Raw genomic sequence first — 24,983 nt, forward strand, 5'->3', positions numbered from 1 at the left:
AATCTGGGTCTTCTATTATTTTACATTCTTTACGTAAATCAACGGGTTTAACATATCTTTGGATTTAAATTTTCAAACCTTAGGTTCAATTAGATTCAATGAAATCTAGAAAAGAAAATGTTACAGTTCCCAAAATTTTTACTCAACAAGTATAAAGTCACTGGGCTACTTTCGTCAGTCCGAGAATTTATGGGAATAGAGTTGACTTGGCTTGATAACTGAGTTATACTGTTTACAATACTGTTTCGTATTGTAAGTTAATTCCATGTTGGGTATAATTTCTAACATACGTAATTCATTTTAATTAATTATGTTGAAGCTATTTGAGCCAGTGCACTTGAGCACTTTTACTCTTTATTAACTCTGGGTATCTTCAAAACCCCTCTTTACACCTTGACTGGATTATTGTTTATGACTTCATCAGACTAAGCAATAATTGACCTCAAATCTGCATACCTCCCCGAGGAGCCTGAAATCATTCTGAGATTCGATAACGCGTTGTTGGTAAGTCTATCAGTTTTCGCAAATAATTTCAGGTCTCTATCCTTTATGTATTCATTTTAATTAACTCTAATTTTGGATAGAATAATTACTTAATTATTGAAGAATTTGTATTTTTGAAAATTCATAATGATTCATTTATTTTATCATTCTGTCTCAGAATGAGATTATAAGTATGTATGGTTCATAAACCAAATGTTTTCTATACGATAGTATGTAAGTTAAAGTCCATTATTTTATGCACTGTGTTCTTGTACCGACGCCACGTCAGTTCTGGTTCCCACCTTATCTAAACCATTTATGGAAAAACAGCTGAACATTACATCTGTTTTGTATGGTTTGTTTAATTTAGATTTCGTACCAGGTAAGCACCAAACGGTGATTAAGTAAGAAACACATTGGTCAGAAATCAAGTTCAAAATCCAAGCTCAGTATAGACGTCTGCAAACAATCGCAATCATAACATAAACAAACTGCCAAAGCAACACGCCGTCGAGTGCAGAAAACATATGTGTTCTGTAATGTGAACTACTTTAGTACCAGAAAGCAGACAGTTTTTAGTATCTTAAGCATAAACAGTTCACTCCATACGTGTAAGCCACCGAGCCACCGAGCCACCGAGTCACACACAGACCGCAACAACAACGCTACGTATTCGTGCATCTTATAAAAGCGTTGAGCATGTGCAAAAGCGGTCAGTTCCTCACGGTAATCGCAACTAGTCGCAATAGCCATCGGTAGAAGTGCCTATAAAATATGAAATAAATAAAAATTAAATATTGTAAAAATATATCTAAACGAAAGTAAAAGTGACAACAGTGAACGTAGAGAGCGAGAAAAACGTTCTATAAAATAAAGTTGAATACAGTTATAGAAGTTATAAAAGTAGTTATTTTTTATGCGCAAAGATACATGTGAGCGCATATCATTTAATGCTATTCTAAGATATTTACAATAACAACATAAAAATATTTCAAATTAAAATTCATTGCCAACGCGTTGGAAGTTTTTACTGAAATCGAAAATGTTTAAAATTCCGCAAATCTTGTTTATGTTCGCGGCGGTGGCCTTTTGCGCGCCATACGAGAATCAAGATACAAAGCTCAAAGATATCGATAATAAATATGAAAAGCAGTTAGAACCGATCATTAAAAATTTTGCAAATAGTTTCACAAAATCAAATGCTGAACAAAAAATGGCTGAGGAAAATCTGAATTTCTTCTACATGCAATCATTGTATGCAGGGGCATTGTCGATGAGAGCAATGCAAACAGAACGTTCTTCCGATATACCAACGACAACTGCCACAACCGAGGATGAAACAACCTTCTTGCCCCACGACCGAGAAATGACAACAGAAAAGTCTCATAAGTCTGGTAAGGAGGAGGAATCAGCAACACAAATTAATATTTTTGTTTCACCACATATAGATGTACAGAATTCACAAACCTCTTATATAATGCCAAAGAATCAGAACGATGAACAAAGTACTGATCAATATGAATATCCCAAGTCTAGAAAGGAAGAAGTTGAAGCAACTTTTGGTGCTATGTTCAAAAACGTTGTCAATAAAGAGACCATTTTCAGTTCTCGAAGTCAAGATGAGAATGCAATACCAAATTTGGACTACGGTATGGAGCATGAATTGCAAAAAGAAATTCAAACCAAACTAGCGGCAACGGTCCCACAATCGATACTTAAGCAGTCAGAACATACTACTGAAAATGGATTTATTTTTGGTTCAATGAAGAAAAAAGTCGACGATCCATTGACCTCTCAAGAACAATTAGAGAATAAATCTTTCTCTTCAAGTCGTCCTTATGAAGAAGAGTCACGAATTGTTACAACCAACGAACCGGTAAAAAAATCTATTTACGTTACAGATAGGTTAGAGTCCAATATCAGAAAACCAATTGCTGATGAAAGCATACCTCAAGAACCATCAACTGCAAAATCTTCAATTTCTGATCATCTTCACGTTACAGATTCAGACAAAGCAGATTCCCAGATCAAAAAAACGATTGCTGCTAATAAGGAAACAGCTACTGATACTAGCTTGCCACAGGCACGCACTGAACCAAAGAATTCGGACGCAGCTGCTATGTCATTAGTAAATAAGGCAGTTGACGCTTATGAACCTATTTTAACACCAGAAATTGAACAGAAGTTTTCAAATGAACAGGAAGATAGAAACAATGTAGAAAGAAAAGAAATAGCACCAGTCTTGTTAACGACTGAAACTCCTTCAGCAGAGTCAGCAAAAGATGTTTTGACTGTTTTCGTACCAGAAGATTCAACATTTATAAATAATGCAAAATCAAAAACAATGACTGTTACTCAAAATGAAAATAATCTTGAAGCAACAACAAGTGCTACAGTTAATGTACTTTCAACAACCAAAGGAAAAGTCATAGATGAGACCACTCTTATACCTGAGGGTAAAAAGGAGTTATCAGGCGCAGAAAGTTTATCAAATGCAAACATTTTCGACCCAAAGGAACTTGATGCACAAAACCAATCAGAAATTAAAAACGGCTTACCTACAAGAGTCTCGGCCAATGGGGAAGCTTTAAAAGTGATCGATATAGATGCGCATACTACAATAACTGAACCAGCAATTGTTGAAAGTGTAGAAAAACAAATCGAAAGTTCAAATGTACAAAATCTCAACGAAGCAGTTTTCTCTAGAAAACCAACTAGCAATTGGTTCGAAAATGGATTAAGTCCCGAAACTAAAGAATATCTCACAACAACACCGGATATGGATGTATTCGAAAGAACAGAAACAAGAACTGTAAATGTTATTAAAAATCCAGTGAACCATCGCACAACTACTAAGAAAGTAGATCATAAAACAGAAGCTGCGAAGAATGCTAACATTCCACTAACAACCACTGATACCACGGATGTTACTACAACCACAGAAAAACCCACTGATTTGCGTGAAGTTACAACAGTAGTGGATGGCAACATGAATGTATTGGGTATAACGGACGCCACTACTATTAATGATGACAAAAATAGTGATATAACAACTATATCAAGTACTTTAAATAGTGACTCTCCAACGGAATCAAATACTACAGACATATCAAATATAAAAGAAACTACAGTCGATAGTGTTACTGCAGAAAGTGATACCACACAAAAGCCTGCAAATATAGCTGACATTATACAGGCTATGGCAAAATATGTCATGACAAATGGAACTGTAGACATGTTGAACAATTCTGAATCAAAGCAGAGAAATGACGAAGAAATAACAACACCCATTACTATTATAACTGATGCTACTACCAAATTCGAAATGACTGAAGATACCACACTACTACCAGAACAACAAACAGAAGTTTTTATAATTGACAAATCAGAATTGGAAAATGGCAATTCAGAAATTGAAATGGTAAGTGCCACGACGATGGATGCAATTATCTCATCTAGTGTGAAACCAGGTTTTTCATCCTCTATCACAACAGTTGAAACAACAAACCAAGCTTCTAATTTGGATATAATTCTATTACCACCATCACTTGTAACAGAAACACATGCTCCTATAAAAACACCTACAACAGAATCCGTAGCCTATGCAACAACAATGAGAGACATTGTAGTACCAAAAACCATAGTGGGTGCGACATTACCAAGAAAACCGACAACTGAACCAGATGAGTTGGAGTTACAAATAATGAAGCCAACACCCAGAGTTGAAAGTACTTTACCATTCACTACCGAAAACACTAGATCCGTTGAAACTACCTTAACTGCGGAAACAACAACATATAAAACACCAATAAGTGAAACGGAATCATATGGAACTGCTACTAATGTTGCAACCACTGAAATGAACCCATTAAGATTAAGCACCGTTCAAGATTCCACTGCAATGTTTTCAATGTCAACAGATGATGATCAAACCGAACAATCCAGAATTTCTGAGAGCACAACTCTGACCAACAAAATGCCTGAGACCGCTGCAACAGAAATATCGGAGGTACTGGATATTACCAAAGTAGAGCAACAAGTCGGCAATAGCAATAATCCTGCCTCCATGAAAAAAGTTCTAACCGAACCTGAAATCACTACACAGACCATTCCTCTTCGTAGAAAACCACCAGTGAAAATCAGTCGTATTTTAAGCGATGAGGGAGTCGAAGTTTACTACGGCTATTCTAATGTAGAACGCAATTAAAAAATTATATTTATTTCTATTTACATTATATATTATAAAATATTTATAAACTTCATTATTTATTAAACTATATACTTTTAAGAAACTACTTTCTTAAGCTTAGCAGAGACACCAACCAACTAAAGTGCAAAGGTTTACCAGCAGAAAAGGTATATACACGATACACTTGCCCAGAGACTTAAATATTTGCTAAATACTATCAACATTTTTATTGTTCCAATTTTAGTGATTTTGTTTCCGGAGCTTCTGCTTTGACTTCTATTGACTGATCGTACATATGCCATAAAATTATTTAATTAAATTTAAATGAGTTATAAAACCTTCAGATAATATTACAACATAAGAGTATGGCTTATAAATCTAAATAAAGCTTCAGCCTTTTTATATTTGTATAGCAAAAGCCGCACGAGATACGAAAAATATTTAAACTATGTGATAATACGAGTATATGAAAAATCCAGTTCTTCTGAAAGCTATTATCTTTAATAAATATATAAAATATACATATATATATATATATATGTAAGCATTTGTTAAATTATTAAATAAAACATAAATAAAGTCAATATAAATTTATATACCAAATGATAAAAAACATGTTTTAAATGAGCAGCCATGAGGCTGCATAGATACTTGAACGTATTTAAAAAAACATAATAAAAAGCTTAAAAGATTGAAATTGAATGAAAAAAAAAACTCAAAAGAAAAAACTTATATTTCCACTTGGGTTTCTAGATACAAAAGTGAAACATTGAGGAAAAAACTTTATGGAATTTTGGCATATGTGTGACATAATAAGATTCGTGCACTCTCTTGCCAGAGTTAAACGACTGCCACCTTAAAATGATCTCAAATGCCAAACCGCAACAAGCAAGCGCACCACCTGCAACGAGCCCACGAGCTAACAAGCCAACAACCCAACAAACCAACAACCCAACAAACCAATAAGCCAGAAAGCCAGCAAGCCAACTTTTCAACCAGTTAGTCATTGTACCCATAAGACTGAGTGTCTGTCCGCTTACGTTTGTCCATCCGCATACTCACTCTCTTCATCCAAATTGAATATGGGCACTTCCACGAAATTCCGGCAATACGATCGGTATTTGCCGATCGGGCAATTGGTATACAGCCGTAAGATTTTGCAGTTAAAAGTAGTTGCCTTTGTTACTGGGTTTTTTTTTTCCAATTTAATTGAGCTTTTAATAAATTATTCATTCAAAAATTTTCGCAATGCTTGCAGTCGTGGTGAGCTACATTCGGTCAAAACGGTCTTATGATTAGTTATCTATAAAAAAAATTACATCTTCAGTGAAATTAAAACATTGGTTATTTTAGTTTCTAGTTTTTTTTTCTCAATTTATTTTGAACTTTTAATAAATTATTTATTCAAAAACTTTCGCAATGTTCGCAATCGTTGTGAGCTACATTCGGACAATAATTTGGTATCATAAATTATTTACAATATATAACCGCCCACCTTCAACAAAATAAAAACAATAGTTGCCTATATTACTGAACCATCTTTATAGATTATTTGAGCTTTAAATAAAATATTTATTAAAAAAATGTTCACAATATTTGCAACTGTTGTGAGCTACACTCGGTCAATAAGTTCTTATCATAACTTAACATAAGTACAGAATGTTCAATCTTCATTAGAGAAAGAGCGATTGGATTCCAAAGAATTTTTGTTTAAAAACATCATATCGACTTATTTGCTTTTGGGAATGAAAGTAAATTGTATAAATACGTCTATCTCTTATGATACTGGCAATGTAGTTAAACTTAGTCTATCAGTGGGTATGAGAAAATTTATAAATATCTTAGTCGACATAGTTTGAGCAATTTTTGTTATTATTTTTATTAGATTATATTATTTTAGCTATCTTTTTAGCTTGAAAACAATACCAATGCTTTTTATATGACTTATGTTATGTCTTTTAATGACAATTCTAATAGCATGGTGTATGTGTGTTCTTACACACATACACCATACCCCTGGACCACAAAGGGTATAGGTTCAAATGTCTATGTCTTAAGCTCTACTTACTACGGAAGTCTATATAAGGGAAGGACTCTATAAGGGAACCAGTATGTTTATGTATGGTTTTCAACTAGCCAGATTATACTAACCTAACCTATGTTTTAAGCTCTACTTACTACTAAAGTCTATATAAGGGAAAGATTATATAAAGGAACCAGTATGTTTATGTATAGTTTTCAGCTATCCAGATTATACTAACCTAACCTATGTCTTAAGCTCTACTTACTACTGAAGTCTATATAAGGGAAGGACTCTATAAGGGAACCAGTATGTTTATGTATGGTTTTCAGCTAGCCAGATTATACTAACCTCTAACCTATGTCTTAAGCTCTACTTACTACGGAAGTCTATATAAGGGAAGGACTCTATAAAGGAATACTCTATGTATGGTTTTCAGCTAGCCAGATTATACTAACGTAACCTATGTCTTAAGCTCTACTTACTACTAAAGTCTATATAAGGGAAAGACTCTATAAAGGAACCAGTATGTTTATGTATGGTTTTCAGCTAGCCAGATTATACTAACCTAACCTATGTTTTAAGCTCTACTTACTACTAAAGTCTATATAAGGGAAAGACTCTATAAAGGGACCAGTATGTTTATGTATGGTTCTCAGCTAGCCAGATTATACTAACCTAACCTATGTCTTGTTGTAGCGTGCAACTTAAGTCAGTAGAGTTCAAATTTTCTGAGAGTAAACGAAATCTGTATCATTTTAGCTAAATTTGGACATACGTCATGTCGCTCGGTGAGCATCAACATAAGCACCCAAAACAAATGCAGATACAAGTATGTATGTTTGAATATATGAATATTTTCGTGTCATTAAATTTTATTCATTTATTCAGTTTTTTTTTTGAAATGGTTTCGGTTTATCGTTGATCTTAAAAGTTCACACTTTGACCAAATTTTTTGATGGCTCGGTCTCATGCAAGTGGTCTGCACGCAAATGCCAACGACTTTCATTCAGAAATCGATGTTGCCAAAGACTCGTTGCGTTGGCCATTCATTGACGTGATCGCCACACAATGCGCGCCATGATGTGCGTAGGGTGTTTGAACTTCAACAAGGTCAGACGATCGAAGCAAATTTGTGATTATGTGATTTATTCGTTTTGATGTGTTAATGCCGAGTTGCAAAAGATAGTTGTTATCAATAAATAAAACGTTTACGGATTTTTTATGGGTTTTATGCAGATAATTTCCATTGTTGGCTGCCGCTATTCATGCTTTTCATCGAATTCGTTCGTTCAGAAAAAACCCTTGAAAATTGAACATAAATATTTCGAACTCGATTTTCAACAATTTGGATAGTTGTTTTTTTTTCTCACTAAATATATTTATTTTTCCGTTTTTTTTTGTTTTTGTTTTTATTTTTTTGTGAAGGTTACTAAATTCATTCATATCGAACGCATGACGAGAAAGTTGTTTCAGTGATGGAAAATGTAATAGGGAAGTAAACATCATATTCAGTAAATGATGTAAAATTTGTGATATCGAAGTGTGGAGAACGTAAATCTAGAGATTTTTTATATGCCAATAACAGTTATGTTAAGTAAAATTTAGAAATTGTGGGCGTGGCAGTTGAGGCGCTGTATTTGTAAACAGCAACCGTCTGTAAGATCGGCTGGCTGTGTTGGAGCACATCTTCAAAATGTTACTTGCTCAATTCGCGGAATTCCATAAGTAAATACTCGTAAGGTTACTGTGTACGCAGTGGCGGGTATGTCAGGTTCCATTTATTATTCCGTATAAGTTAAGTCACAAACAAGTAGCAATCCATGGTGGAGAGGTGTACAAACTCGTTTTCGCTTAATGCAAATTGCATCGAAATTACTTTCAATTTCTGCTCAATATCAGACGAGAAACGTTTTTCTAAGCACCACGTGCCGCGAGCAAACCACTGCTCTGCAGGTCTTAGACGTTCTCCAGTGTTGAAAATTATAGTTGAGCGATTACAAATATTGCAGCTTAATATGTTATAATTGTTATATAAATATTTAAACTTGAATGGAAAAAAATAAACATTGGCATTTGCTTAAGCAACTTTGCGTGATTCATTTCTCATTCAACTTTGGCAGAGACCTACATGGTTGAAATGTAAACCCCGTTTATATAAGGTTTATTTCTTTGAATTACACATTTTTAAAAAATTTATTTATGACAAATAGTATATTACACACTTATATAAATCTAGATGCAGTGCTACATATACATAGTATAAGTATCCATATGATGCAAATTATATATAAGGAAGGTTCCAATGTAAATATGGTATAATTTTTTAAAAATAGTTACTTATAGTGACACCATCTATTGATTAAACAGCTGTTAAGGCTGATTGTTAACTGGTATATGAATAATAAAAGCGGAGTTAAAGTATTGTAGTGATGACATCTGTTGATAAATTAGATTAGATCAACCGATTAGACTGATGTTGCGTAAAATTTCATGTTATTAAGACAAATGAAATCGAAGTTAAAGCATTATAGCGACACTATCTGTTGATTATTTAGTCTATAAGGCTGATTGCTTACTGACATACTGTCCAAATGAAAAGATATCTAAATAAATAAAATCAGAGCTATAATATTGTAGTAACGCCAGCTATCGACAAATGCATACTGATTTTTAACTGATGTTTTTTTAAAATTTCATGATATTTAGACAAATAAAAGCGAACTGATAACAACTAAAGAGTCAGTCTTCCCGGAATTTGGAACATAAGTTTTCAAAAGCTTCTAAACTGCTAAACTTCTAGGAAACTAAAAAACAATTTCCTTTAATCAGCTAATGCCAATTATCTTTCTATGGTAGACAAAGCCACATGGTGCCCAATTAGATAAGTACCATAAGTAGTTAAATATACTGATTATGTAATAACAATTTAATTTTATACATATATATTATATAATTTAATAATATTTATTCAAAATTAACTTTAAAGACTAAGATAATTAATCTAAGCCTCCAGCAGTTGGCAATATTGCCATAGATGTAAGGTTCTAAGGCAAATATATAGTACACATCAATTTTGTTTTGAATCATCTATATATATAATATATGTATTATTTTTTTAACCTATTTTTAAAAAATATAGGTGCTTACCATAAACCCACTTAAGATATTGCATAGAATAAGTTGAAAAAGCAACTATTTATACTTATCAAGTGAATTTATATAGCTGTGGTGTATGCGTTTGTTCTAAAAATAGCACAATAAGTGTTTTTATTGTTTGCAAATTTATAAAATATGTCTGAAAACAAGACTTCAAAAGTGAATAAAAGAAATTTAATGTATATTGGCTTTGAGTGGTTCAATGTGACAGCACTGGATTTCTAACACTTCCTGTCCAAAAAGTGTGTATGGACAATTGAACCACAAAATGTGCTCAAACGTGATTAATGATTGTAACCAAAAATTCCCTTAATTACAAATTTAATTTTTCAATCTAAACTATCCTCTCAAATATATTGGTTAGGAGATATTTTTTTTTGGATAGAATTTTCTGACGAAATAAATACCGTTAAGTATTGAAAACTAAAAAGTAACAAGTTCTTAACACTTTGAGATTTATAAAAAACAGACTAAAATAAATAAATATGTAAAAAGTGAATCTTAAAATAATATTTGTCTTTCAAGATATATTTAAGAATGTTTAAGATATTAAGCATATAAGAATATTTCATCTGTGTTAGTAAACGAAATTTCAAAATAACGTAGCTTTCAGTAAAAATTGTTTTACTTTCATGACTTCTAACCAAAAATGCTAAAATAATTATTTGTTTAATATCTCTAAATTCGCTCGACAGATTAATGTTTTTCTAAAGAGAAGATATGCACATTCAATCGATTAAGGTAATCAAAGTAATCACTTAATTCAATTTTGTATAAAATATTTTTAAATGATATCTTTGAGTCCCCTTATATAAAAAGAAAGCTCCTACTAAAATAAAACTCAATATTAAATATTTCAATGCCTCTAATGTATTTTAAGTTGAAGTAATATAGAATTTGTTATACTAATTTTAGTACTATATATACTATATTTAGTACTATACTCATGATAACTTTTAACGCACTACTTTGGAATAATTTTTAAATAATATATAACTTCAAACGTAACCCCAAGTGAAAAATATACAATAATAATAAAAATAATTAAATCAACATGTTTATACATGTATACATTTATACCTGTATTTTTAAGATTTTATTACAAATAAATTACAGTTATAGGTATACATTTGCATATAAACTTATTTTTAGTAAATTAGAAGCCCTTTTAACTGTGTTATAGGTTACTGAACTCGTTCCACCTGTTCAACAATCAAAATTTAAAACAAAATTTCTTATTAAATTAAATAAATATAAGGAAGCAATAATTTTGAAAAATATATTTTATGTAGCGTTGTAGTTAAGTTTTATATATACTTAAAAACGCAAACTTCGCAGATATCTAAAATATCTCACAGTGGGATTCATGAGATTCATGAATATGCGCATCGCTTAAGTAGTTCCGGATTTCTACAATTGAAAAACTTCATTGCATAGTTTTAGGTGTGAGTTAAGTACGTGAAATTGGAATCACCCGCAAGAGTTGTGAAAACCCGATTTTACAGTAGCCATTGTAAGGCAGGTAATTTGAAATAACGGGTATTCACCTATAAATAATTTATATGCATTTTATAAACATCAATGACTTATTTAGTAATTAATACAGGTATGTTAACGTAATTAAAAATTTAATAAATTAAATAAATGCAATATATACACGCAAAAAGAATGTCTATTAGCCAAAGATACCTATGTGCTATATAAAGTATAGATCTAATTGGAGAACATATTTTTATTGTTACTTCATGTAATTAGTTTTCATCAATTTTGATTTAATTTGATTTAATTAAATTTGATTTGCTGAAATCAATATCTTGAAAAAGAAAAAGTCACATCTGTAAGTACACAGAGCGTTAAATTATTGTAATGTATATTAGATTACAGTAAACGTCATGTTAAAGCAGTTAATCCAGTTTTTTATACAGTATTATACAGTATTATACAGTATTATACATCTCTGAATTTAGTATAAAAGATTGCACTATTCGTTTACCGGAATCAGTATACGTTGTGTAAAATTCTAGACAAAATGAAATTTCTGACTCTCTTCCTTGTGTTGTTTATTGCATTTGCTGCAGTTAGTGCCAGTCCTTGTGGTGGTCATGGAAGTTGTGGAGGTGGTGGAGGTATTGCCAATAATCATGCATCAGCATCATCTAACGCTGGTGCACATGGACAAGGAAGTGCAAGTGCAGCTGCGTCCGCTGCAGCCAAGGGTCAAACCGGTGGACATCATGGTTAAAAATATATCTTAATGATTGACAAACATTATGTTCACTTACCGTTTCCTAATCAAATCTAAATAAAGAAATCAATAAAAAAAAATAATTAAATAGTTTTGTTTTACTTGTTTTTATTTTTGTGATTTAATAATTGTGTTATATTGAGTTGTAAGATCTTATAAAATTTGGTGATAATCTATTAAAGTGAGAAGAAATCACATTAATGAACTTAATGTTTTAATGACAAATTGATTGCAAATTAATTGAAAAATTGAAAAATTGCTCTTGTGAACATTTGTTTTGAAAGCTTTATAATGTTGTTTATTACTAGAAATACTTAGTTAACGTTTCCGAAAGTTATCAAATGACATTAATAGTTAATAAATGAACTCAAAAGATGGGATTTCACTTCACTGACACACTCGTTAAGTATTAAGTATTTAAGTGTTTTTCTTTAAATTTTTTGTAGAAATTAACTGACTAACAATTGAAATGTAAATATTTGACTGAAGTGTCTTTTTTTACTTAAATGGTCATTATAACTCTCCTAGATATAGTATATTAGAAAATTTGTAAAACTTCGTACGTTTTGTAAATTTTTTTAAGAGGTTTTTGAAAAACAAACTATATACTAATTTAATTATGTATAGAAAATATTACATATATATAATAAAAATATTTATCTCCGTCGACTACATTCACTTCAACATTAGTAAGTTTCTGGACTTCACAAATGCAGGTGTTTTGTCATTGATAATAAAATGAATGAAATAATAAAATTCAAATTTTACACTAATTAAAATTAATTAAAATTAATTAATTTACCCTAATTATAACATAATCTCTTTAACATAATTTAAGAAAAAAAAATCAAATGAATTACACAAAAGGATTTTCTGGAGTAAAGAGCAACTATATATCAAATACATTTTAGTCAGTTAACGGGCGAAAACTCAGTTGCATAAATACATAAATTCATATTTACAAATCTAACATGTCATTAAATATAAATATTGGCCTTCTGTATTGTCATGGATATGCATAATAGATCTATGCAGGTTGACGAGCTTATTAGTCATTAATATTAAGCACTGATAGACTTCAACGACCACTTCCAACAGTAGTAGACGAAAGTAGATCACTCAAGCACATCATCAACATAAAAACGCACAGCCTACCTATTCGAGGAAATCAAACTGGTAAGTTTATAAAATAAGTTGTAATAATAATTAACTAAATTAATATTAAAGGATAACAATTCCGTTTTAGTTGAAGCAAGTACGTTTTTTATATCATTTCGGCTAAATAATTATGAAAAACATATTCTACGTAGTGAAGTAGTTAAGTTTTAGATACTTAAAATCACAAATTTCGCAGATATCTAAAATGCCACAGTGGCAAATGAGATTCATGAATATGCGCCTTTCTCAGCCAGTTCCGCATTTTTAAAATTGTAAAATTATATTGCATACTTTTAGGTGTGAGTTTAGTACGTGAAATTAGAACCATCCGCAAAACTATGTGAAAACTCTGATATCTCTGAAATCACTGTAAGGTAGCTAATTTGAAATAACGGGTATTCACCTATAAATATTTTATATGATTTTATGAACATTAATGGCTTATTTATTTATTAATGGAGCAGTCTATACAGGTATGTATCCACAATTAAAAATTTAATAAATTAAATAAATACAATATATACACGCAAAGAAAATGTCTATTGGATAAAAATGTAGATATAGGTGTGTGCTATATAAAGTATATATCTAATTGAAGAACATGTTTTAGTGGTAATTTTATGGGATTAGATTTCATCATTTTTGATTTAATTTGATTTAATTAAATTTGATTTGCTAAAATCAAGCTCTTGAAGAAAACAAAAACATCGCATCTGTAAGTACACAAAGTGTTAAATTATTGCATTGTATGTATATGAGATCATAGAATACGTCATTTCAAAGCCGTTAAGCCAGTTTTTTGTACAACATTGTACATCACTGAATTTAGTATAAAAGATTGCCCTATTCGTTTACCGGAATCAGTATACGTCGTGTAAAATTCTAGACAAAATGAAATTTTTAACTCTCTTCCTTGTATTGTTTATTGCATTTGCTGCAGTTAGTGCCGGTCGTTTTGGTGGTCAAGGAGGTGGTAATTCTCAAGCTTCAGCATCAGCATCAGCAGTAGCTAATGCTAATTCAGCTGGACATGGTGATGCAACCGCAGCTGCGTCCGCTACGGCCAACGCAGCAACCGGTGGACGTCGTGGTTAAAAATATATCTTGATGATTGACAAACATTATGTTCACTACCCGCTTCCTGATCAAATCTAAATAAAGAAATTTATATAAAAAACTTAATTATTTTTTTTTATTTATTTTTATTTTTGTGATTTAATAATTGTGTCATATAGAGTTGTAAGATTTTATTATAATCTGGTGAATCTATTGAAGTGAGAAAAAAGCGATCAAATTAATGAACTTAGTGTTTTAATGACAAATTGATTGCAAATTAATTGAAAAATTGAAAAATTGCTGTTGTGAACAATTGTTTTGAAAGCTTTAAAATGTTGTTTATTAATTGAAATGCTTAATTTACTTTTTTGAAAATAATCAAATGACATAGTCAATAAATAAATTAAAATGATGGGGTATTACTTGACTGACACACTCATTAAGTAATAACTATTTAATAAGTCACTTTTTTAATATTTTTCGAAGAAATTAACTGACTAACAATTGAAATATAAATATTTTACTGAAGTGTTGATGTTTCTTAAAAGAAAGCAAGTTGCTGTATATTTTTTTAAGATGTTCTTAGAAAATAAACTATATACCAATTTAATTATATTAAATATGTATAGAAAATATTACATTGAATATATGACTGTAAAATTGACATATTTATATCAATCGATTCCATCCTCCTCAATATCATAAACAAGTTTCTGCATTTTACAAATGCAGGTATTTCGGTATTGATAATAAAATAAATGAAATAATAAAATTTCTTAAATTACTCCTACGCATTACTTAGATTGACCCTATAATATAACAACTTCAAAATAATTTACAATAATAATAACATATGTTAATCTCTGTAACCTAATTTAAGAAAAATAATAGCAAGAATGTATCAAATAAATCACATATAAGGATTTTCTGGAGTTAAGAGCAAATATATGTCAAATACATTTTAGTTAGTTAACGGACGAAAACTCAGTTATGTTATTCGTTTTTAATCAATTTCTAAAGCTTTTCAGAAACCGAACAGTTTAGGTTGGAGTAGGGGTCCTCTGCACCAGAATTCAAATATTGGCTTACTGTGATGTCATGGATATGCACAAAAGACCTATGCAGGTTGACGTGCATACTAACCTTTAGTAATAGTCACCGATAGACATCAAGGATCACTTCCAACAGTAGTAGGCGACTACTTCTACTACTTCACCCAATCACAGCATCAATATAAAAACGCACATTCTGCCTACTCAAGTAAAAGGGGATCAAACTAATAAGTTTATAACCTTAGCTATTTAGCTAACTTTAAAGGATAACAGTTTTGTCAGGTTCTTCACATCAGCTGATGTGAATTTTGAGCTAATTCGTCACTCGCTAATCCGTCTCTCAGTGGTGTATATGAACTTGCTATCTGAGTTTTTACTACTTAGGCTAAATAGTCTTGTGTCTCCAGATATTTGCATTTAATTGTTAATTTTTGCGTTATAAGGTGGACACAAATCTCCAGAAGCCGTAATGCGGAGTGCGACGTCACTGTTTAGAGTTGTGCGAGACATCCCTGTAACCCTGTACACAAATGATTCATATTAATACATATATATATAATGTAAAATTTTTTATTTAATTTTTTTTTTGTTTGAATATTTCGTCTTCGAAGTTTATTGTTCTATAGACAACTAAATAAAATTTCGCTAAATTATTTGTACTCGCACATCCCCAATATATAAAATAAATAAATTTATTAAATTTTTGCTAAGCATTTTGAATTGATTAGTGTTAATTTAATCAAATTAAAAATGATTAAATTAATTATTATGCACACACAAAAAAAAAATTAGAATTTATAATTTTTGTATATATAATTGTCATGGCATCTGTTTGTATTGATTTCATTCGGCTCTAAGCCAGATATGCAAAATCAGGATTATAGAAAGCTAGCCAGTTTATAAATAATTAATTCATAAATTAATAAATTTTGTTAAAGTCAGCTGATTTTTGGTAGAGTTTTACTCTTTCTTTCTATTATATAATCTATGCTTGTCTATATCTATATCTACATCGATGCTTGAAGTAATTTTGCAAAAAATAAACTGTTAAAAATTGATAATCACAGAATTTTTTAAGTACACTATGTGCTAATATAAAGTAATTTTGTACGATCACTTTCTATTTCTTCAGCAATACAGTGAAATATAAGCAATAAGAATATCAAGATTATATATACATTAGGTGCATAGTTAGCTTTTGCAAACATATGTCGTCTTTGTCCGCGATCAATATTTTCAGTCCAATCAGCGTGCCACCGTCCTTGGTTTGTAGTACCGAGTGCTTACAAATTATGTCACACCTGCTCTTTTCACTGAAGTTGCAGATATCCCCCCAATGTTTTCTGCCAAAAGATACCGAATGAAACACCTTTAAAGAAGACCCATTTTAAAGCCTATGCACGACATGGCCAATGACAAGGAAGTCAATAACTAATACAGGTTATTGTTAAATCTCATTACCAATGCATGCTGGACCATAGATCTTCTCTTCACTGTTAATTGTTGTCCAAACTTACACTCCACACAGGTGTACGAGAATGATATAGAACTTGTGGAACGTGATTTGTGTTTATCGAGAGATAATTTTCTACGGCACTGATTCGCTACGATAAAATCATATTGGTGTTTACACTGGTTACTTCGAACTTATAGTTGTAGTATGGGCACTAAGACACTCAGGAGATTCGTCCGTTAAAATGCAGAAAATAAAAGTTGGCTAAGAAGCGTCCTCTAATCATAAAAAGATTCATATCTCAAACAGCTTAATTAACACGTCACTTTTTAATCCATTTAGCATCGTTTGATTTAATTTCTAACGGATGTTTTTTTAACTACATCAGAACTATGGATAACGAAAACTATGATTTAACAATAAGAATGTCAAACTCTGTTAACATTTCTGTTCAGCAAGGTTTTGGCAATTCATCGTAAATCGTTTAACGATCGAACAAGGTTTCCTAATTGTGGAAATTTACTTGAAAAAAATACATCTTTTCGTAAAGTTCATAGAGCTCTTCGTCCATTTTACGGTCAACATAATCGACAAGCATTTCGTGCAGTTATTGATCGTTTTCGTACTAATTTGCAGAATTTATCAGAAAATCATATCCGCAGAAAGCCTCATTACCTAAAGATTTATTACTATTGCAATTTTCCAGAGACGGTGTTTAGACCATGGATTTTAGAAAGGATGAATATTTTATTCCATAATAGTCACTTTTTTTGTGGCCAATATCATATAGTTTACGAGATATTTGACTATAAATTTCAAAATCTTTACTGAAAACCACAAATACCATTCAATGCATTCTTACTCATTGTTTAGATAATCAATTCAAAACTTGTGTATACTAGTTTATAATAAATAACCAACTAGTATACTTCTCGATATCTCGCGAATTAAGATATATCGGCATACAGTGTAGTGAACAAAATTACTTAAAATATCTGACTAATAAAATCCATGTGTCTTTAATATTATGAACCTGTTTTTTTTTCTATTCTGAATTAAATATATAATTGAAATACAATTAGATCTTTCTCTATACTTGATAATTGATCTAAAATTATGTGAAGCATATAAAGTTGCTTCCGAAAATATGAACATGCTCATCAATATAATCGCATAGAAAAGTTTACATTAAAATAATATCGCTAAACTAATTTATCGATGTTCTCTTATATACTAATATCCTAAAAATAGTGCACAAATGAAGCAGATTGTATATTAAAAAGCAGTGGTAGCTCCATTTCTTTATCAATACGTCTAGGGTATTATGTTTAAAAGTTTTTAATATACATATATATTTTTTCTTTCAGAAATAAACAATTTTTTTGTTTTTGTTATACATTCATATTGATTTGTTATTATTTATAATATTATTATTCAATAATTGTAATACTGTTAGTATTATAAATGTTACACTAGATATACTTTAATTATATTGACGTAAATACCTTTTATTAGAATAATACACATGACACTTATTAATTTTTTGTATTTAAACATATTTGCAAAATGGTTTAAAATTACGATTCAAATATTCCTCACGTCTACAACTTTTATATATCAGGGTATTTAAAATAATATATATTTGTTGTACCAAATGTAACGTAATCGCCTTGTTTTACTTTATATCTTATAGAAAATTATATAAAAGTTTATAAATAGTAAAATAATAATCATTAACGTACAGTACAATTACTTATGAATGATAATATACCATCAACTCCAAAACGAAGGCCGTAGAAAGGTTTATATTAAACAAAGATATTGTTACACTAAGTTATTATAGCGATATGCTCTTATATAGTAATATCTTAGAAATAGTGCACAAGTAAAGCACTATTAAGCCTATTAGAAAGCACTGGTGGCTTAACGTTTATCGTATTATGTTTAGATATTGTGATACATTTTTGTTTTTAGGCATACATTTTTTGATTTATTAATATTTATGATATTATTATTAATAATTGTAATTGTATTATTATTATTAATGTTACGCTAGATATACTTTAATTATAATAGCGTACATACACTATTTCGCAAGGTTGAATAATGACATATGTGTTCTTTATGAAGAAAACCTCCCAGTTTACTACTTAGTGTATATAAAATTGCAATCATCTACTATAACTTAGAAAAAAATGTTTAAAACCGAATACTGAAACTGGTGCCTTTAAGGTAAGGTACAGCACCAAGGCCAATAAAACTATTTAAAATAAAAACACTTAGCAAATGTACGCTCAAGATGCAACCAGCCAATAAATTAAACTTTCACAACGAAAGTTAGCCAACACGATGATGTTTTGGTTGGTGAGATGAAAGAAATTATGAATCTAACAAGAGAAGTAATGAACCAAAATATTACTATAGTCACTAGTAAGTCTAGTGTCTAAACAAACTTTATGCCTATAAAGCTCGTCCTTTGAAATACCAGTGAACTGTCACAATATTCTTCAGAACTTCCATCCTATTGCTTCTTTCAGGCACCACATCCTGACGAAAACTTAGCAATATTAATTAAAAAAACATTTATACATTATGGATGTACTCACTATAGCACTGATGAAATTTAAGCCATAAATGTTATGACAAAGGACTCATTCGAATCATCCAGTAAGTTTCATTCCCATTCTCCCATGCTTGAGATATTTTTATTAAAACGCGTTATGCCAGTAATTGAGTCAAAGCGAATAATTTCGAATTACCAGTTTAGATTTAAAAGAAAACATTTAACGATTGAGCAAATTCATAGACTTGTTGAAAAAAATACTGACCACTTTCAAACGAAAAGAGTACTAGTAGGTAGCGTTTTAGGGCATATCTAAAACATCGTTTTTGGCACCAAGAACTTTTTTTTAAATTCAAGAAAACTTTTGCGACTAAACTGTTACACGTTCATAAAATCTCTTAAAAAGACTATTTTATGTCTACAACGAAAGTGAATGTCTTCTTCATATGATATTAAAGCTGGAGTGCCACAAGACAGTGTACTGGGCTCAATGTTTTATCTACTTTCACATACAATTTACCGACGACGGCAGAAATTCTGCCGAATGCAAGCAAGTCCTGTGTAGCCCCTTCTAAACTTCAAGCTGATCTTTCTCATTTGCCAAAATGGTCAAAGCATTACCGCATGCAAATATATGTAATAGAATCTATTCATGTCGCATTCACAATGAGAAGAGACGCTTACTCCGAAATTAAACCTAATAATATAATAATTACGCAATCACCAGAAAAAGTACAAAAACCCTAGACTTGTATGGATAGACGTCTAACATGGAAAAGAAAATACCTTGAGATTCAATACCGAAGGATGTTTTAGCTCTACAAAAAAAAAGACCTTCAGTATCTCTATATACATTTTGTTTTCCAAATAAAAATTTATTAAAATAAAATAATATTAATCACATAGAATTTATATTTGGTGTCCGTCACATCGACTCAAGTCGTCACGACGTAAATTGAATCGACTCAATTCGCTGTGACTTGGGCACGACTTAAGTCGTATCAATATACGTCGCACAGACTCGAATCCAATAAAAATAAATTTTGTCGCTTTATGTTACATAGAATTTATATGTTTGGTCTAAGCCGTTTCGATTTGCTTTCTTCGTTACAGGTTCCATTTGTCCAATTTTTATAAATCACATAGAATTTCAATGCTTGATCTGAATTCTTTCCTGCATTGGTTTTGAGTTGTAGCAGTCCATCTTTGTACAAAGACCCCTGAGTTTTTGCAAATCATTATCTACAAATCATATAGAATTTATACGATTGATCCGAGTTCTTTCGTCCATTGGTCCAATTTGTAGCGGTCCATCCTTGTGTGAAACACTCCGGATTCTTGCAAATCATTCCCTACAAAGCGTCAAATGGCGAATGGAGTTTATAAGTTTCGGATCCATTAGTCTAATTCGCAGCAGTCCACCCTTATGCGAAAGTACCCCTGAATTTTTGCAAATCAGTGTGTTTAAAACGTCAAATGGCGAGTAAAGTTTATAAGTCTGATCCAAGTTGTTTCGTATTTTACTCGCTTCATTTCAGGTCTCATTTCCCCAATTAATTGTGTAATTTATTTGCACTAAATCTGAAATAAACAAAATATATAATTAATATTAAGAAAATTTATAATGGTAATTATTTTTATAATTAAAATTACCAACATACCAGTGTGCATATTTTTTTTTGTTTGTTTCTTTTTTTACAGTCCTGGGGCCCGCAGTGTGTGCAGTTTGATGTTGCTCCCAATATACGTTGCATATAAGAAGTCGGTCTTAATATAGTACACTGAAAAAAAAATTTAGCTTGGCGTTAGTCTTAAGAATATTCTTTTTGTGATCATACATAAAATATCTAATTGAAGGATAGGTTATGTTGGAGGCTTAACTTCACAGAACTAAGGTATTTATAAAAAATGTTGATATCACAAATTTTCTATAAAGAAGATAGCTTAAATTTTGCTATTATATATCGACTTCAGTTTTTTGCTTTCTAACGGATGAATACGGATAAATAACAAGATCATGTCTAACGTGATATCTGAGTATTAATTGTAGTTTGCTATTTATAAAACAAAGTTTTTAACTAACTTGCTTACATCTTATATAGTCATATCATCTATAGAAGGGCATACCGCTTATTGTATGAAATGTATTAGTGCTATGTGCTTTCTCTTCAACATGAAAATAAACTCCCTTAAACTAAATGTATTATTAGAAATTTACAAAACTGTTTTAATATTGAAAACGATGTTTCTCTCTGCTTTGCTTGTATTTTGAGCGTTACAGAAAACCCCAATGGGTGCTCTGAAATTGGGACTTAAATTATCTCTAGTCGAACTTGCTGTTGAATGTATTTCAGTGAAATCCGTGGTTACGTGAAATTACTCCAAGAATCTTTTGAACTAGCTCAATAGGTAAAAGGAATTTAACCAATACAAGCTAAAGGATTTTAAACTATAATCGAAGAAGAGGGATAGTGTAAAGACATGAAACCCGTCTATGTATGTGAAATAACATCTAGATAGACGTGTCAAAAATGATGAAAAGTAGTAGATGGATAGCTCTATGCAAAGTTTGGTTGCAGGCAATTACGCTGAATGATTATCACAGTATCTTCCAAATGGAGGATATTGTCAGAAAAACTGCAAAGTATGGAAATATGACCAGGGTAAGTATCTACGTAGATCATCAAGCATACAAGCATAAAAGTCACGGAAACTTGGTGTGATTATTTCAGAGAATAATATATTTTTTTATTAAAAATAATTTTATTTTATAGTTTTTTTTTTCAGGTACTAATATTGCTCTTTAACAACATATTAATACTTAACTTCTGCTACAGTATTACAAATAAAATCTATAAATTAATTTGTACCTTATATATATATATGCATAGTACCAATTTGTTTTAATCTCAAAATTTGGTGGCAGAAGTTAATAAATCCTAAAAATATAAAGAATAAAGAAATACTTTTTTAATATTTGCTGGGCTATCTTTGTAGCTTATTTGATACTCTTATCAAACGAGTAGCTATCCAAAAGATATATGCATTCATACAAATATTTATAGCTGTAAAGTCTTCATTAGTATAAATACATCTAATCCCTCAGTTTTTGTAAGATATGTTGAGTAAATTACCATAGTTTTGATCTCTCAATCTCTCATCATAATTCTTTTATCTTTACGTTTTGTACTCATAAAACTTTGCTGTTAATCAATAGTCTGGATCTGAATCCCATTAATGTGCTAATAAAACTGTTTCAAAACTATATTATTCTATATACATATAGGTACACTATAGCATTACCAGTTTTTAGAATATAGTAAGCCTTGTAAATTATTTGATAATTATTGACAGATTTGTGAAATCATTTTTTTTTTAATTATAATCTAAAAATCTGCAATTATTTTTCCTTTTATATCAAACTCTTCACAATTCGGATTACTTTATTAAAGCATTAAGGTTTGAATACAATTGATGCAGTGGTCTCTATATTCCTATTATTTTTAGTTTAATGCAAATAGTTAAAGATAGTTTGAACTTACCTGTTAGATGACCATATTTGTCGTAATTTAGTAGTTTCCTATATGTCATTTTACTACTATATATCCTGCACACACATGTCTGATACGATTCAAACATACTTTAAGTCAATAAGACACGAAACTATACCTACAGCTATGAAATGATATATCATTTGTGGTAGCACTGCTTTAACTCCTAGAATTATAATATATCAATATACTAAGATGATACATAAAATAATGAAATGTTAAGACTTACCGTACTCCACACCTTTAATAACGACTGCTTGTATATCATTAAAAGCACGGCTGTAACCTTCATAATTTTTTATAACAGAAACCGTTTTCTTCCAGCACTCGCCCATATATATAATTCTGGGCTCCATAACAAAACCCACCTCACGTATCAGGTGACGTATAAATTCTTTTATGTATTCATAGAAATTGATTATACATTTTTTGGACAAACAAAAGCACTTCGAAACGGTTTCCATTTTGTAAATTTATGCATTAACAAATATAATTTTGAAACTTTCTACACGTTCTAATAATTTTATTTGAGATATATGTTTGATATATCACACAAGAAATTTTGACATTTTTATTCAATAACAAAGAATGCTAGATTCAAACGATTCTACCTTCTTGATTCTTCTTCTTGAGTTAGTGCTATTACGCACTTTTACTCTATAAAGGCGGCGGGGCTTATCTCTACCCCACACTAGGCTTTAACTAGGCTTAGAAATCATATCATTTATTTGTCTTTTAATTGATGACGGACCTTAAATCAGAGTCCAAAAGTGGACTTGAGGATTGTTAGGGCGGGTTTAAGTAGCATATCAACTTCAATGAATAATTTTAGAGCTCTGTCTCTGATATATTTTTTCACTGAGTCAATCCTAAGATCTCTATGTATATCTGTTGATCTAATATACCATGAAATCTTGAAACAGTCTTCTTAAAGCCAGGTTTTGAGCTATCTGTAATTGCTTTAAGGTAGTATTTGAGGCTTTGCTATATGTAATACATCTGTACAGTAGTGCTGGTCTAATTACTTGCGTATAAAGTAACTTTCTGTTTTTAAAGTTGAAATGATAATTGTTAAATAGCGGCTTTAATAAATGTAGAATCTTAGAGCAGCTATTCCGTTTGTATTTCAAATGTTTAAGCCAATTGAACCATTTGTCAAAAGTGGCCCCCAGATATTTTATGCTATCCTCCCACTGTATCTCCGTGTCACAAACTCTCACTCTTTTTCGAGTTATAACGAAATCAAAACCAGTTTTTTTATAACATGATTTATAATATTATATATTTATAATCTGTATTACAATTTGAAAATGACAGAAATAGATATCTCAGATTTTTTTATTTTTAGCTCATATATATTTAATTATTTTAAAAGTCTTGTTGTTCTGGAACTGGTATCTGTTATGTTAAAAGCTGTAGTTATTGTTGTGGTAGTGCTGTATATCACTCTATCCATTCATAAAATTATATATCTCATAATTCTTCCATCTATTTGTTAGTTAGTTGTGATAGAGGGAGAAACAGACCCTCCTCAATTACCTCTGGACACAGATCGAATATCAAAAGAGCATGGCTTATAAGCCACATAAAAAAATCTTCTTGAAAATAATGCAAAAACAGTTCCGAGGTGGTATAAATCTCTCCGAAAAGGAGAAAAGGAGTGTTTAAATCCGTATACTACATATTAATGTTAGGGAGTCGTGCATACCATTCTGAAGACAGTGCATAAAGCATTCCATCTCTTCCCGCAAAAATAAAAACAAAAACAATTAAAGAGAGTTGTAACTGTTATGATAGTGACGATGATTGTATTATAAATATACATTTTATTTGTTTAAATATTAATTAATTTGCTAGCATAACTATTTTGTTTTAATTATTTTAATTAAGAAACAAAATAATGTATTAAAAATTAATTACAAATTATTTAATCTCAATTATAAAAGTTTTGAAGAGTCATCATCGCTAATAGTATGTATTGTCCATGAGAATAATTAGTAATTCAGATTATCCAGACTCTTCTGCTCTCCATAAAATATTTAACATATGCACAC

General features: G+C 30.6%; 1 protein-coding gene across 1 annotated transcript; it reads left to right on the plus strand.

Annotated features, from left to right (window-relative positions):
• Window positions 1–1,185: 1,185 nt before the first annotated feature.
• LOC119688087 (serine-rich adhesin for platelets-like) lies at window positions 1,186–5,203 on the plus strand. The gene is made up of 2 exons (XM_038102724.1): window positions 1,186–4,839; window positions 4,917–5,203. Exon 1 carries the CDS (start codon window positions 1,526–1,528, stop codon window positions 4,688–4,690), a length of 3,165 nt encoding a protein of 1,054 aa, XP_037958652.1. The 5' UTR covers window positions 1,186–1,525; the 3' UTR covers window positions 4,691–4,839; window positions 4,917–5,203.
• The last annotated feature ends 19,780 nt before the right edge of the window (window positions 5,204–24,983 follow it).

Source organism: Teleopsis dalmanni, chromosome X, assembly GCF_002237135.1.
Source record: "Teleopsis dalmanni isolate 2A chromosome X, ASM223713v2, whole genome shotgun sequence".
Classification (NCBI taxonomy): domain Eukaryota; kingdom Metazoa; phylum Arthropoda; class Insecta; order Diptera; family Diopsidae; genus Teleopsis; species Teleopsis dalmanni.